At 40.2% G+C, this 17,214-nt stretch overlaps 1 protein-coding gene across 1 annotated transcript; it reads left to right on the forward strand.

The window, feature by feature from the left end:
* The first annotated feature begins 4,285 nt into the window (after positions 1 to 4,285).
* Positions 4,286 to 5,656, forward strand: LOC130744312 (uncharacterized). The gene has a single exon (XM_057596501.1). The coding sequence runs from the start codon at positions 4,286 to 4,288 to the stop codon at positions 5,654 to 5,656; it is 1,371 nt and encodes a 456-aa protein (XP_057452484.1).
* Positions 5,657 to 17,214: the final 11,558 nt, after the last annotated feature.

The raw sequence follows: 17,214 nt of genomic DNA on the forward strand, positions 1-17,214 counted from the left end.
ATCGTGCGTACAGTCCAGAGTTCCGAAATGAAACGCTGGTCGGTGGAAAAATAAAGAGAATCTTTAAATTTTCCGAGAGTTCGAAATCTCACTCAAAACGTTGCTTTAAGAGCGAAATAGCCTATTCTGGACACGCTCGCCATAAGGCAGGTGTGCAGACAACTCGCACTAATTCCTACAGTGACTACGCAACATACCTCAAGCAATTCCTGAACTTTCTTCTTCATTGATCTTTCTCAAACAACAAACTCCTGTCACGTTTACACTGATTCTACGCGTGAGTCGGAACTTAACTTGTTCTGCAAATCCAGGTCTTACATATGAGAATAAGGGAAATCAGAAAGCATCAAAGAAGTTTGTGAGTGCATAAGAAAACTCTAAGTTCAAAAATCCAGTTCACTATCAGATGTCAAACCCGATGTCACAACATGTGCCTCAGCATACAAATACTCAGAAGTTTACTGCACCAACTCCTTGGAGATGTCATTACTGTGGTAGGTTTGGTTACATTAAGTCTTACTGCTTCAAGCTATATGGATATCCCCAGATTCAGAAGGTCCTCAAATCATCCAAGAAGGCTTGGATACCCAAAGGTGAAGTCTCTTGCCTCATAGCCCACACATCTTTCAGAGTTTCATCAAGTGAAGAATGGTATTTTGATAGTGGTTGCTCAAAACACATGACTGGAAACAAGGAGTATCTGGAAAATCTTAAAGAATACTCCAGTAAATCTGTTACCTTTGGAGATGGTGCTAAAGGAAAAATCAAAGGCATTGGAAAGCTGGTAAACTCTGGATCTCCAGATCTGAATAATGTTCTACTAGTCAAGGGATTGGCTGCAAACCTAATCAGTATAAGTCAATTGTGTGATCAAGATCTAAATGTGTTGTTTAGCAAGACAGAATGTATGGTTACTACTAGTAATCATAAGATTGTGATGAGAGGTGCCAGGTCTAAAGACAATTGCTACATGTGGGTTCCACAAGAGAAAGCACAAGTGTCTAGATGCTTGATATCAAAGGTGGATGAATTGAATCTATGGCACCAACGTCTAGGTCACATCAATCTCAAGAGTATGCAGAAAGTTATCTATGAAGAGGTTGTTCGAGGTCTACCAAAGTTAAAAATAGATGAAGGTAAAATATGTGGAGAATGCAAGATTGGGAAGCTGACCAAAACGTCTCATGCAAAGCTCCAACATCCAACTACAACAAAAGTCCTTGAACTACTTCACATGGATCTAATGGGGCCCATGCAAGTTGAAAGCTTGGGAGGTAAGAAATATGTGTGTGTGTGTGTTGATGATTTTTCCAGGTACACTTGGATTGACTTCATGAGAGAGAAATCTGAAACATTTGACATATTCAAGAAGTTATGTCTAAAGCTTCAAACTGAGAAGAACTGTGCCATAGTAAGGATCAGAAGTGACCATGGAAGAGAATTTGAGAACTCTAAATTCTCTGACTTTTGTGATTCATAAGGTATAAGTCATGAATTCTCAGCTCCCATCACTCCTCAACAGAATGGGATTGTTGAAAGGAAAAATAGGACTCTTCAAGAATCTACCAGAGTAATGCTGCATGCAAGGAAAATCTCCAACAAATTCTGGGTTGAAGCTATGAGCACTGCATGCTTCATCCATAATAGAGTAACCATTAGAGCAGGAACTGCAGTCACACTATATGAACTCTGGAAAGGGAGGAAGCCAACAGTGAAACACTTTCACATTTTTGGTAGCAAATGTTACATTTTGGCTGATCGTGATCAAAGAAGAAAGCTGGATCCTAAGAGTGATGAGGGAATCTTCATGGGGTATTCTACAAACAGCAAGGCCTACAGAGTGTACAACTCTCGAACAGAGGTCATGATGGAATCAGTAAATGTCTCTATTGATGATCAACCAAGTGGAAGGGAGGACACTACTGCAACAGAAGATGAGGATGGTCCACATGTCCAAGCCAATGTCCCAACAGTTGACCTCGACATCGAGTCAGATGTAAGCTCAGATGAACAAGAAGAAAATATGACCACTGCCAATAAAGGTCCTTCCATCAGAATCCAAAAGAATCACCCTCAAGAAAATATTATTGGTGATCCTAAAGAAGGTGTTACCACCAGGGCCAGAAGCTACATTGCTCATGAATGTTTCATCTCCAAGATGGAACCAAAGAATGTCAAGGAGGTCCTAACAGATGAGTACTGGATAAATGCAATGCAAGAGGAACTTGACCAGTTTAGAAGAAATGAAGTGTGGGATCTCATTCCTAGACCTGAAGGAATAAATGTCATAGGCACTAAGTGGATCTTCAAAAACAAGTCAGATGAGAATGGTGTTGTGACAAGGAACAAAGCAAGACTTGTTGCTCAAGGATACACTCAGGTAGAAGGGGTAGACTTTGAAGAAACTTTTGCTTCTGTGGCTAGGCTGGAATCCATTAGGCTCTTGTTGTGAGTTGCCTGTCTTCTTAAATTCAGATTATTCCAAATGGATGTCAAAAGTGCTTTTCTGAATGGATATCTGAATGAGGAGGTGTATGTTGAACAGCCAAAGGGATTTCTAGATCCACATCATCCTGATCATGTCTACAAACTCAAGAAAGCCTTGTGTGGATTAAAATAGGCTCCTAGAGAATGGTATGAACGACTCACAGATTTCCTGGTTAAGAATGGCTATTGCAAAGGAGGAATTGATAAGACATTTTTTGTGAAGAATGAAAGAGGAAAACTCATGATAGCTCAGATATATGTTGATGATATTGTTTTTGGTGGGATGTTGAACCCGATGGTGGAACATTTCGTCCAATAGATGAAGTCAGAATTTGAGATGAGTTTAGTTGGTGAGTTAAATTACTATCTGGGACTTTAGATCAAGCAAATGGAAGACTCCATGTTCATCTCTCAAAGTAAGTATGCCAGAGGTATTGTTAAGAAGTTTGGTCTTGATACATCTGGGCATAAAAGGACTCCTGCTGCTACTCATATCAAGTTGACAAAAGATAATCAGGGAGAGGATGTTGACCAAAGCTTGTATAGAAGCATGATTGGAAGCCTCTTGTACCTCACTGCTAGTAGACCAGATATTACCTTTGTTGTGGGTGCCTGTGCAAGATATCAAGCTGCACCAAAGACAAGTCATCTCTTACAAGTGAAAAGAATTATCAAATACATAAATGGTACATGTGACTATGGCATTCTTTACACACATGATACAAATTCTTCTCTTGTAGGGTATTGTGATGCAGATTGGGCAAGGAGTGCTGATGATAGGAAGAGTACATCTGGAGGTTGCTTCTTCCTTGGGAACAATCTGATTTCATGGTTCAATAAGAAGCAAAATTGTGTCTCTTTATCCACAGCTGAAGCAGAATACATTGCAACGGGGAGTAGTTGCACTCAACTTGTTTGGATGAAGCAAATGTTGAAGGAGTATGAAGTCAAGCAAGATGTCATGACATTGTATTGTGACAATTTAAGTGCGATTAACATTGCAAAGAATCCCATTCAACATAGCAGAACCAAGCACATAGATATCAGACATCATTTCATCAGGAAGTTGGTTGAGGACAAAATTGTCACTCTAGAACATGTTCCCACAGAGAAACAATTGGCTGATATTTTTACCAAACCCTTGGATGCTGCTGCATTTGATAAATTAAGAGGCAATCTTGGGATTTGTCTCTTCGAAGGAGCATAGCAATTAACGCCCCTTTTCAGTCTAACGGCTAGTTTTCTCGTAACTACCATTAACTGTCGTTGTGACATCATTGCTTCCTTCCCACTCAAATGCTATATAATCATCATCAACGGCCTCATTCCAATCTCACAACAAACTGCTAATCTTGATCTCACAATCTCCGGTTCTCTTTACTTACAATTCTCTCAATTCTTGTACTTGTTCTTTCTGTATTACCATTTCACCATGTCTACAGGCAAGAAAGAATCTGTGAAGAGAAAGATAGAGAGAACTGTTGGTGCTGCTAGGGTTATGGGTTTGCACACAAGTTCTTCCGCTCAATCCAAGAAGAACTCAACTCCATCCAGGAAGCATTACAAGTCTCATGCAACCCCAATACAAAACCCTGAAGCCCCTGTGTCTGAGGATGTTTCAAACTCTTTTGTTTCTGCAAATGATGAAGACGATGTCGCAACGTCTACACATTCCTCAGATGAGACAATCTCTGATTAGCCTGACAAGGAAGGTTCACTCTCAAAGGATTCTTCCCCTTCGTCCAAGAATCCTGATTCCAAGGCTGAAGATTCAAAGGATGCTCTGTCAGTAGAGCCTATGAAGACCCCTCCCATTGTTCACGATATCTCTGATGGTGAAGATTCAGAGGAAGTACCCTTGGCGAGTGTTGATGTCAGAATACTTAAAAGAAGAAGGGCATCTGTTGGAGAAACCCCTGTGAGCCAAAAGAAGAAAGCAAAGTCCACTCGTGTCTCTTCAAAATCAAAACTAGTGGATGTGCAAAGCAAGGGAAAGCAAAAGGTTGTGGAGTCCTCTGGCAAGAAAGCAAAGAAGACTACTGTGAAAAAGAAGAAGGTTTCTAGGGTTGAATTGGATTCAGATTCGGATGTTGAAGCCGATGTCCTGGACATCACGGCTTTTGAGAGAAAGAAGTTTTCTGGTAAGCGCATTCCCCAGGATATTCCTTCAATTCCACTTGATAATGTTTCTTTTCATGCTGCTGAGAATGCCATCAAATGGAAGTATGTCTTCCAGAGACGTATTGCTAAGGAAAGGGAAATTGGGTATGATGTTTTGGAATGCAAGGAGATTGTTGCTCTTATCACAAGAGCTGGTTTGAGGAAGACTGTTATGGAGATAGGCAAGTGTTATGATAGATTAGTGAAGGAGTTCCTAGTCAATTTGTATGATGATGTTGGCAATCCTGCCAGTCCTGAATTTAGAAAAGTCTATGTGAGGGGTCAGTGTGTGAATTTCTCTCCTGCAATCATAAATAAAGCACTCGAGATGAGTGTGGTTGAATTTGTTGAAGAAGAACTCTCTCTGGACACCATTTCTGAAGAATTGACTGGTGGAAAGGTGACGAAATGGCCTGCCAAGAAGCTTCTCTCTATTGGATATTTGACTGTGAAGTATGCAATTTTGAATAGGATTGGAGTGGTGAATTGGATTCCCTCTAATCATACCTCTGCAGTCTCTGCTATGCTGGCCAAGTTGATATACCGTATAGGAACTGAGATTCATTTTGATTTTGGCTCTTTTGTGTTTACTCAAACCCTGAAGCATGCTGAGACTTGTGCAGTGAAGCTCCCTGTCTCTTTTCCTTCACTTCTGACTGCTATCATCCTGAAACAACATCCTCATATTCTTGGTGTGAATGATGTGCCCTTTCCCAGAGGAAATCCTATTACCTTGGATCATCGCTTATTCTTGGAACCTCATGTCCTGGACATTGATCTGCCATCCAATAGGACATCTGTGCCTGCTTCTATGTCAGCTTCTGGAACAAAGAGTGTTCTTTCTGAATTGGAAGATATTTCTAAGGAGTTGCAAGAAACCATCAGGGTTGCTGCTGCAAGGAAGCTTAAGGTGGATGCGTTGATTCAATGTCTCAAGGAGGAAGCTGGTCAAGAGGGTGAGCCTGCAGCTGCTGTTGAGAAGGAAGGATTTGCAGACAATGAAGAGTAGCACTCTTCTTCTTTTGATGTTTAGTACTTGTCCTAGTAGTTGTACTAGTTGACTCTTATTTGGCTGTGCTTTAATTCTTTCCATCTTTGCCAAATTTGTGCTAAAAAAGGGGAGTAGTGTTGTTGTTGTTGTTTTTGTTGGTTGGTTTGTCGTTCTTTCATTTTGCTTTGAAGACTTGGTATTCTGGTTTGGTATTCTGGTTCTGTTCTGTAATAATTATGAAGACTTATTCAAGACCGGTTATGTACTAGTTCTTCAAGCTGTTTGTTCAAGTATTCTACTGGTTCTGTTGGTATTTATACTTCAAGCAGTCTACATGGATGCATCATTTGAGGGGGAGTTCCTCTATGGTTGGCTACAAAGATGTATTGTTTTGAGGGGGAGTTTTTTTTTTTTTTTCCGCTGCTGACTCTATTTAATTTACCCTCTCTAGTTGTGAAGTTGTTTTTAGACAAAATTTGACAAAGGGGGAGATTGTTATTCCTTTGTTGTCATACATTTTGTTAAAAACAACCTGATGTTCTAGCCGATGTTGTGACATCTGCTTTTGTGAAGGCCAGGACATTTGTCCTTACTGGCGTGCAATATGGGTCCCTTTGTTATTAGTTTAGAGGATGTGATTTGTTATTACTTGAGATTCAAGTAACTTATTAAAGGGAGATATACGCGGGTTGTTTATTGTTGGAACAAATCAGTGATTGGAGATTTGTTTATATTCTTAAGTCGTTAATCACTCATATCATATCTTGGAAGATTCTGTGCTGATATGAGTTGGATTAGATTTGTTCTTCAGCCCAAGAAACCCTAGTGCCGCCTCTGCTGAAGTATAAAAGGACAAAGAACTGAAGCTTGAAGTGACAGAGAATTATATTGAAGATTGAGTGTTTTTGAGAGTGTAAGTTGTTCTTTGTCATTGTTGATTGTGAACAAGTCTTACTCATTGATTCTATAAAGTAAGACCTTGTTCTGTGTTACGTTTGAGTGTCAAACAAACTTAGAGTTATTGTTGTTACCAATCACTGAGGCAGTGATTGAGGAAAAGTGAGAGGGGCTCTCATACTTAGGCTGTGGTTCTAAGTAGAAGACCACTGGGTAGATTAGGTTAAGAACAATGAACTTGATGTGTTCATGTGTGTCTGTAACACCTAGATCTTGAGATAGTGGAATTCATTTTCTTTGGGCGAAAGCTAACCAGACGTAGGTGAAGTTTCACCGAACTGGGTTAACAACTTGTTGTGTCTTGCTCTTTTTATTTGTATCTGTGTTTGTTCGTTTTCAGTCATATTGTTCTAATCGATTGTCCCAGCATCGTGCAGGACATCTGCTCTAATGGATCTAGAATTTCAGAACCAAGTCAAAGAAATAAATCATTCACACACAAAGGTGAAAGCGGCTCAAGTGCATACAAGAGTAACATCACTTGCTTTGAATGCAAGAAGCCAGGACACATAAGTCAAGTTGTCCAAGGCTAGCCAAAAAGTCTACGAAGAAGTTGTTTTACAAGAAAAAGAAAGCCTTGGTGGCAGGATGGGATGACTCTGAGGACCACTCAGAAGACGACGATGAAGATGATGATGAAGAGTCCGTCTTTGCACTCATGGCATCTGTGAACGATTCAGACAATGATGAGGGCGATGAGGTACAGCCTGAAAACCTTAAAGAAGAATATGATGAATTACTTGAACACTCTTATGCTTTATCTGAAAAGTACAAAGCTTTAAAGAAACAGTTTTCTAAATTACAATAAGAGCATGAAAAATTTTCGAAAGAAAAAGATTCTATCGTTCAGGAAAATGAAGTTTTGAAGAAACAAGACTCTGCAAAAGAAATAATTGTTATAAAGAAAAGAGTTAAAGTATTAATTGATGATTTGTCAAACTTTACTCTTGGTCATGATAATCTCGTTAAACTATGTGGAAATAATCTTGAATTGTACGATAGAAGTGGCTTAGGTTTTGATAGTGAACCATCGTCTAGTAAAACCATGTCTGATATATCATTTACATCATCTGACTCTGGTCAAACCAAGTTTGTTGTGAACACTATAATAGAACATGACAGAAAGAAGGCTTCTTATGAAAAGAAGATTTCTCCTAAATATGCAACTAACCATTCAGGACCCAAGAAGATTTGGGTACCTAAAAAGCCAATTATCTCTGTTGTAGACTTACTCAACAGAACGAAAGAAACGCCAACAATGGTACCTGGACAGTGGATGCTCGCGACACATGACGGGAGAAAAGTCTATGTTCCCAAAGATCCAAATTAGAAAGGATGGCAGATCAGTTATTTTTGGAGGGAGCTAGAAAAGCCTCATTGTTGGAGAAGGTAATGTTGGTCAGGAACCACTTCCTGTGATTAATAACGTATTGTTAGTTAAGGGATTAAAACACAATCTACTTAGCATAAGTCAATTATGTGATATCATTGTTTCCTTTAATAAAGTTAAGTGTAGTGTCACTGATACCGATGACAAAATCATCTTTGAAGCTCAGAGACAAGGGAATCTATACAAGACGAACTTGGAAAATCTAGCAAATCAAAATGTAACTTGTCTAGTGAAATTCTAGTTCCTGTATGGCAGATGTCCTACGCGATGCTTAAGAAATTGCTTTAAAAATCGAATAACAGTGAACAATAAAAGCATAAAATAAACAAAGCACAACACCAAAGTTGTTAACCCAGTTTGGTGAAACTTCATCTACGTCTTGAGGATTTGCATCCAAAGAAAGGAAATCAACTATCTCAAGATATAGGAACTACAGACACTCATGAACACCACAGCTCATAGTTCTCTTCCTAATGTATTTCTACTTAGTATATCGACCTAAGTATGAGAGCCCCTATCACTTTCTCTCAACCACTGCAGTGATTGGAAAGAACAACAACAATCAGAGTAAAGTAACTCCCCCTTAGTAGCGGAACTCCCCCTCAAATAGTGCAGCCCACAACACACACACTAATAGCACATCCTTGACAGGTTCCTGATGCACACATCACAGTAAAGTAACTAGCAAGTAACAAGTAACAAGCATGAGCTAACTAACAGTAGCAACAACTTGGAGAACATCACAAACAACCTTATCTTCCACAAACAATACACAACTTAGTCTTAAATTCTTGGGAATGGCTGGTTCAGGATAGGTATAGGGAATGATCTGGAGGTTAGGCTTTGGCAATGGTTGAGAAGCAAGGTTAGAACTGGTTGCTTTCAGAAGTGGCTTGAGCAGAAGTATTTGCTTCAGGATCTCTGTGGGTGGAATCATTGTCCATATTCATCTGATCAGAAGTGGTCTGATCAGGACTGGTGATAGCAATTCCGCAAGTGTACGGATTGATCGAAGTAATACAAAAGATTGTCGAACCACAGGGATAGTTGTTCATCAATTGCTTCTAAGAGTTTTGTGTTCAGAATGTGAAAAAGAAAGCAATATAAGTTTGAGGGTTTGTTGTGTTTAACACACTTGTGATGAAGAGCAAGAATTATAATTCAGATAAAGAACCCTGGGTAAAGTTTCACTTAGTCCAGTTATGTTTCTTACAACCAAGTCCTTCTATGAAGATTAGAATCCTTTCGATGGTGATGTAGCCTTTACCTTCACTTGTTCATACCTTAATCAAGCAAATCATTCAATCTCAGGTTGCTAAGCCTAATACCTTAGTACCTAGTCAATTCAATTGAAGAATTATTGTTCTATGTTCAGGCCAACACAATAAGTTCCCACCCTTAGACCTAAGTGGTAGTAAACAAATCAATCTAATCCCAGGTCCCTTAATCCTTACCAACTACCGTTGTGCAAGAAGAAAGCTAAACACTTGCATGCATTCAAGAGAGTATTGAAACAGAGAGAAGATACATATAAAAGAAACTTTATTCTTATAAGAAACTCGGAAGTTCAAACCATAATAAGAACTAAGGTTCACTTCACCCAAGGTACAAAGATAACTAGCCAAGCAAGGCTAGGGAATTCATAATGCAAATTAAAAGAACAAAAACCTGAAACAAGAGTGCCCAAGAAGCCCCCCACAAGCTCCAAGGAACTAAAACTCTAAGTTTTGTTCAAAAAAGTACAAGATACCTAAAAGAAATAACAAAAGCCCTATTTATAGAGTTTCCAGCGGTCATCCACGCATGTGCGTGGCCTTCTCCACGCACATGCGTGGGCAAAAACGCTCAAAACGCAAAAATCGCAGCATCAGGCGGCGCACATGCGTGGGCATCAGGTTTTTCCAACTGTAGCTCCACGCATGTGCGTGGGATACATGGCGCACATGCGTGGCTCATCTGATTTTTCTTCAATTTTGTAACTCCTTCTTCATCTATCATCATGGCTCATTACTTGGTCTTCAATCAACATCATTAGCCATTAAAAACACCTGAAACCTTCAAAGAATCTCAACAAACCATCATTTCACCAATGTAACTCATGGAAACACTCATTTAATCACAATAATTCAACAACCATCCATTCAATTCAGCAAATGAAACCCCCAAAAGACCATCAACACTCAAGATTTCAGCTCAAATCTGACCATAGGGATGAACGTTAAACTAAAACTAATAAAAGCTAATAAAAAGATCAACTAAATAAATTAAAAACACTTAAACTAATGCAGATGCAAATATGAATTAAAAAGGGACTCAACTTGACTCAAAAACTGTAAGACCCAAGTTTTAAGCTTAGAATAAGTGGAAGAGATTTCCATTTACGATTAGGTTTGACGTATCGTGAAGGGAAAACCTGAACAAGAGTTTATCGAATGGAATAAATTTATGAAGGAGAAAGTTCAGGAAAAGTCAAAGGATTGTATCGAAGTCGATTTAAGTTATAGCACGACTAATATTCGTTTTAAAACCTAGGACAAGAACCTTAGGAAATCAAACTGTGTTCCACCCTTGGAACACTGTAGGAATTTAGTCCAAAATTCCTCAGAGAAATGTTAGAACTTCTCTTTTTCCATATATCACAATCGTTTCGAGGCGAAACTCTAGGATCTACGAACGTCCGATTCCAATCATCGGAAGTTTGCCGAAACTGAAACCCTGGTATTTCAAAACCCTAGAATCAACCGACGATGAAGACTTTTTCTATCCGGAGCTTCAAATGAAGATTCTACACGCGTACACCCATTTCTCTCGATGATTTCAATCTTTCTTCAGAAGGAAGTTTTCTATTCCGACATCCGATGCAAAAAGCAACTTATCGGGTAAAATAGTTTTACACCGACTTTGCATTAGTTACCAAAAATACAAGGAAACCTTTTCTTAGTTTTGGATTTATGTCGCCAAAACCTATCTTAGAATTCATGGAGAATGAAGCCGGAAAAATCAGATTCGCGAAACTTTCATTTTCCCGCGTTTTGCCAACCTCAATATATAGCATTAAAAACAAGCCTCGAAAACCAAAAATCATACCGATATTTCTTTGAAGAATTAGAAGATTCAGCGGGGAGAATATCGTGTCTAAAATACGTTGGAATCAGTAGGTCATATTTTTATCTTAACTCTATGAGCAAAATCCTCCGATATCTAAACAAATCTGTACCGGTTTACAAAATATCTTCTCAAAATATCTGTTCATACTTATCCAATCTTGATAAATATCTATTCATACCTATCCAATCTTGATAAATATCTATTCATACTTATCCGATCCTTGCTAAATATCTTCCATTTCATTCCCTATATATATATGTTGAAGCTTGAGACAAAACCTCACAAACACACACACACAAGCCTCGGCCAAGAGGAGAGGAGGAGAAGAAGATTTTCTTGATTTCTTGCTTGATCGTTGATCCGACAGTTGCTACTTCAAGGTGTCGAGGTATAGTCGCTAATCCTTACCTCTGATCGTCTTTTCCATAGCTTTTCTCTATGTCCTTCTGTACTCTTAGTTTTGAGGTTTTTGCAAAACTATCCTGAATACTTCATTTTTTATTCTAAACATCTTCCTTACGTGCCCAAGAGCACTTCTGTCGGATTAGTTTTTCCGTTATGTCGCCGGAACTCCGCCGGAATCAATTTCTGCTTAAAATACCCATTTTTAAGCAAAGTCTCAACCTTTGGACTGAAAACTATCGCCTTAGCTTAGTGCTAGTAGGATTAGTTGTCATAAACGTCGTTGGTGACGTCCCTATCCAATTTGCTTTTCGAAATTTCAGCTTTGAATTTCTGAGCTAAAATATTGACCAAAATGCCCCTGCGACAGTTTTCGATCCGATAATTTTTCCGAGTTTAGAATACCCTTAGTTACGGCTAATGATAGCATAGGAACCAAGTTTGATCGAAGAAAAATCGAACCCCACAATTACCAAAAGTGGCCGAGCCCTATAAGGGGGGGAGGAGGAAAATTTCCTTTTTCGAAAACTTGTCCTTTCGCGCTAGATTATCATACCTCGGAGTACATACTACTTCGTGTAACCTTAGTGAGTATTGATAGCTTAAGTTTTCGATAGATGTTGATAGAATTCTGTGGTTTTACTCTAAAGGTTCGTTGAGGAATTTCCCGAAGAACAAGGAACTTTGTGGATTCGAGGGGGAGATTGTGAAGGAAAGATTGAGGAGCTGATTGTGAAGGAGCGTTTGAAGAGAACCCTGGAAATCGGCTAAGGTGAGGGCTTCTCACTGAATACTAGCTAATGCTTTAGGTGTCGACAAATTCGACTTGATTTATTGTTTATGCACTTATTTGTGTTTGACTGAGAAATGTACGGAGTTCGGGCCTTGTTATTGTTTTAGTGGATCGAGACATTCTCTGGGATTTACTTGGGATTATGGGATCTTTGAAACTCGTAGGAAATACGATAAGACTAAAAGGAAACTATTTTTACAAGGAAAATTCATAAGATATTAAACAACCTCTAAACCTTTAAATAATGATAACAATCTCGGATGCAAGCTTAGGATCAAATCTTAGTTTTGGAAAACGAGAAGTGTCGTCGGATCCAAGTGTTGAGAAAGTTGAGAAGTTTGAGCATGTTGATACTCTTGTGCTGTGGGAACAGTTATGCCTTCGGGTACAGTTTATGCCTTCGGGTACAGTTTATGCCTTCGGGTACAGTTTATGCCTTCGGGTACAGTTTATACCTTCGGGTACAGTTTATGCCTTCGGGTACAGTTTATGCCTTCGGGTACAGTTTATGCCTTCGGGTACAGTTTATGCCTTCGGGTATAGTTTATACCTTCGGGTAATTCGGACATCGACGGGGGATATGATCGACCGTGAGGTTAGGATCGACCTGTTGATTGTCGGGCATAGCGGAGGGAAAAGTCGACCCACAGGGTTAGGACTGATCCGGCTATGTCAAGGTTGTAAGTGACACTCCGGGGTTATGGTCGACACAATGCCAGTGTTAGGACCGACTCAAACGTGCCCAGCCTATTCTTTCTTCGGGTAATTCGGACATCGACGGGGGATATGATCGACCGTGAGGTTAGGATCGACCTGTTGATTGTCGGGCATAGCGGAGGGAAAAGTCGACCCGCAGGGTTAGGACTGATCCGGCTATGTCAAGGTGGTAAGTGACAGTCGAGGGTTATGGTCGACACAATGCCAGTGTTAGGACCGACTCGATCGTGCCCAGCCTACTTCTTCCGGAACCGTAGAATTCGACATTGCATTGACATATCATGCACTTTAACTATATTCGTTGATATATTGCTTATCGAGTTTTCTAGATATAACTTATTGAATCGCTGAGTGTGATTGATAATTGTTAATCTTATCTGATGCATGCTAATTGTTTCGTCTTTTATATTCATTGTGAAAAATACAACCCTAGGATGTTATCCCTAGCTATAAGCCTAAGTGGCTAATCTCTTATCTATATCTATTGGTGGTATTATTTATATAATTCTTTGGAGTTGACCCTCGCGTCTTCTGTGTGTGCTTTGGCGAACAAACGCCCTTTGTCAGATGTCTTTGGCGGGCTGATTCATGATGGTTCATCCTTCGGGAGGAACTAGGGTTGAGATGCAGGAACTGGAGCGTATCGCGGTTGCGAGAGGAGGACGGATGGTGTATGTAGACTAGGTCGTTCTGGATTTCGAATTCGGACGACGATCATGCTAGCATGTAGGATTGAGTGTTAGTGTGAGCTCCTCGAGATGGGATTAGTGTAGGAGTAGAGTCTTAGCTCTGAACATCATTTGTTTCTTTTGGGACAGGGTAGTTTCCCACCTATAGCTTTTTGTGAGGTTTTCTTTACAGGAATCACAGAGAGTTGGTTGGACTTAGGAGGTCTTGCTTCAGGCCGATGGGCCAGCTGATTTTCAGTTTTGAGGGATGGTGTTGCGGACACTTCACCTTTACTTTCAGTCTGTACACATTGCCTTCGGGCGTTACAGTTTTCTTTCCGTCACTGGAGGTTACTCGTGACGAGGGTGTTACTTACAGCGGGGGCTGTATTATATTTTGTACATTAGTTCTGTTGCTTGTCGCTTTTGGGTTTTATTCAATCCAGTCTTGTCTTAGTTATCAAAAAAAAAATATTCACGTTTTTCCGCATTAAGTTTATTTTTGGTTACTAAAGTGACGCCACCGAAATCGGGGTGTTACAAAAACTCAATAAAGGATTCAAAAAGGAAAAGAAAGAAACAAGAAGGACTCGACAAAGATATAATAAACCTCGGGTCATCACACCACTATACTCAACGACAGCTTGTGTAACACCCCGATTTCGGTGGCGTCACTTTAGTAACCAAAAATAAACTTAATGCGGAAAAACGTGAATATTTTTTTTTTCGATAATAGAACCAAAGGCTGAAAGAAGTGAAACTCGACAACGAAAGATAACAGAACTAATATATAATAGTAAATACAGCCCCCGCTGTAAGTAACGACCTCGTCACGAGTAACCTCCAGTGACGGAAAGAAAAGTGTAGCGCCCGAAGGCAATATGTACAGACTGAAAGTAAAGGTGAAGTGTCCGCAACACCATCCCTCAAACTGAGAATGAGCTGGCCCATCGGCCTGAAACAAGACCTCCTATGTCCAACCAACTCTCTGTGATTCCCGTAAAGAAACCACACAAAAAGCTATAGGTGGGAAACTACCCTGTCCCAAAAGAAACAAATGATGTTCAGAGCTAAGACTCTACTCCTACACTAATCCCATCTCGAGGAGCTCACACTAACACTCATTCCTACATGCTAGCGTGATCGTCGTCCGAATCTAAATCCAGAACGACCAAGTCTAGGTACATCCTCCGTCCTCCGCTCGCTATCGCGATGCGCTCCTGTTCCAGCATCCCAACTCTAGTTCTCCCCGAAGGGTGAACCGTCGTGAACCAGCCCGCCAAAGACATCTGACAAAGGGCGTTTGTCCGCCAAAGCACACACAGAAGACGCGAGGGTCAACTCCAAAGAATTATGTAAATAATACCACCAATAGATATAGATAAGAGAATAGCCGCTTAGGCTTATAGCTAAAGATAACATTCCTAGGGTTGCACATTCCACAATAACATAAACAACAACGATAACATTTAGCATGTTCCAAATAGGATTTACAAATAACAATCACATTCGCCAACTAAATTAGTATGCATGTTGCATGACCTGCAAATGACGGTTAACCCAGTTAACCAAATGCATTCCGGAAACGGATGGACATCAAACGGATCAATCCTAGCACCAGCAACGGTGGGACCATTTCTGCCCGCGTGCCTCTTACACCAAACAAAGGTATGGACAACAACGAGTCAATCCTAGCACCAGCAACGGTGGGACCATTTCCGCTCGCGTGCCTCTGGGATGGACATCAACGGGTCAATCCTAGCACCAGCAACGGTGGGACCATTTCTGCCCGCGTGTCTCTTACACCAAACCAAGGTAGCCAGATCAGCAGTAAACCCGTAGGTCTGCCATTTCGGTCTGCTACAAGAGTCGTCTACAAACGCTCTTACACGGCATTCCGGGTCTTATGACCATTTTGGAAACCGACGAGGTCCAGAGTACGTCCTGTGTTAATACCTCATTAATGTTGCATGAATGCAGGATGATTAGTCAAACAACGTCTCCGAATCTCACTCGACACGTCGCCACGTGTTCTAGCTAAATTAATGTCTCTAAAAGCTTACCCTAAGGTAAAGTCGATTCTGCGACAAAAGACACTTCTTCACAACAAAACACATGTAACTCATGATGATCTCCAAATCATCCGACTCATCTCAATCCGATGGTCAAAACTGCTCAACGAGCACAGAGTATCACACTCTCGGAAACTAACGGTTTCCCGGACTTATCCCCAGGATAGCCCAACAACATAGCTGCTCCAACAGCACAACAACAAACGCTGCTCCAACAGCACCACAACATCTACATACTCGAAGCCTCTCAACTTTCTCAATACTGGGATCCGACGACACTTCTCGTTTTCCAAAACTAAGATTTGACTTCCACGCCTTCCTTTCGAGTTTATTATCATTAATTAAAGATTTAGAGGTTGTTTAATGTCTTATGAGTTTTCTTTACAAAATACTATCCTTTTAGACTTATCGCAAATCCTATAAGTTCTCGGGATCTCCAAATCCCCAAATGACTCCAGAGAATGTCTCGATCCATACACATCATAACAAGGTCCGAATCTCATTCGTCCTATCAAACTTTCTCAAAACTCTCAAAATAAAATCGGCATGACCTGCCCGCTATTCTCACCATTCAGAATCTCAGATTTCTTTGCAAAAGCATAATTAGATCATCACAGTCAATCAACATGTCATATATCAACATATTAAGCAATAACCACCTAGCACTTAGCATATAAGGCATGCACCACACATCCTAGATTACCCACATAGCACATAGCATATAAGTCAATCTAAAAAACATTCAGTAGATGAATCATCTACATTGTCAGCCGAAGCCTCAGAAAACATTTTCCAATCACACACAATCCAGTGCATAAACAGTAAACAATGTCGAAAGCATCGACCCTAAGCATTAACTAGAGATTCAGTGAGAAGCCCTCACCTGTAGGTTCTCCAGAATGATCGTCAAACGCTTCCTCACACTCAAAGTGTTGTTCCTCAGGAAACTCTTCAAAAGCACCTTTAGAACAAAACCACAGAAATCAATCAAAATCTATCGGAAACTAAGCTATCAATACTTACTAAGGTTACACGAAGTAATCTATTCTCTAAGGTACGATAATCTAGCGCGAAAGACAAGTTTTCGGAAAAGGAAATTTTCCTCCTCCCCCTAATAGGGCTCGGCCACTTTTCACAATTGTGGGGCTCGATTTTTCTTCGATCAAACTTGGTTCCTATGATTTCATTAGCCATAACTAAGGGTATTCTGAACTCGGAAAAATTATCGGATCAAAAACTGTCACAGGGGTATTTTGGTCATGATTTTTAACTTAGGATTTTCAAAACTGAAATCCCAAAAACCAAATTTTGCAGGGACGTCACCAACGACGTTTATGACAACTAATCCTACTAGCACTAAGCTAAGGCGATAGTTTTCAGCCTAAAGGTTGAAGCTTTACTCCAAAAACTCCAAAAATGGGTATTTTAGGCTAAAATTGATTCCGGCGGAATTCCGGCGACATAACGGA

Source organism: Lotus japonicus, chromosome 3 (genome assembly GCF_012489685.1).
Source record: "Lotus japonicus ecotype B-129 chromosome 3, LjGifu_v1.2".
Taxonomy (NCBI): Eukaryota; Viridiplantae; Streptophyta; class Magnoliopsida; order Fabales; family Fabaceae; genus Lotus; species Lotus japonicus.

What these genes read in the sequence shown, in the direction of transcription:
- LOC130744312 (XM_057596501.1), top strand. Translation starts at nt 4,286, where the DNA reads ATGAAGACCCCTCCCATTGTTCACGATATCTCTGATGGTGAAGATTCA.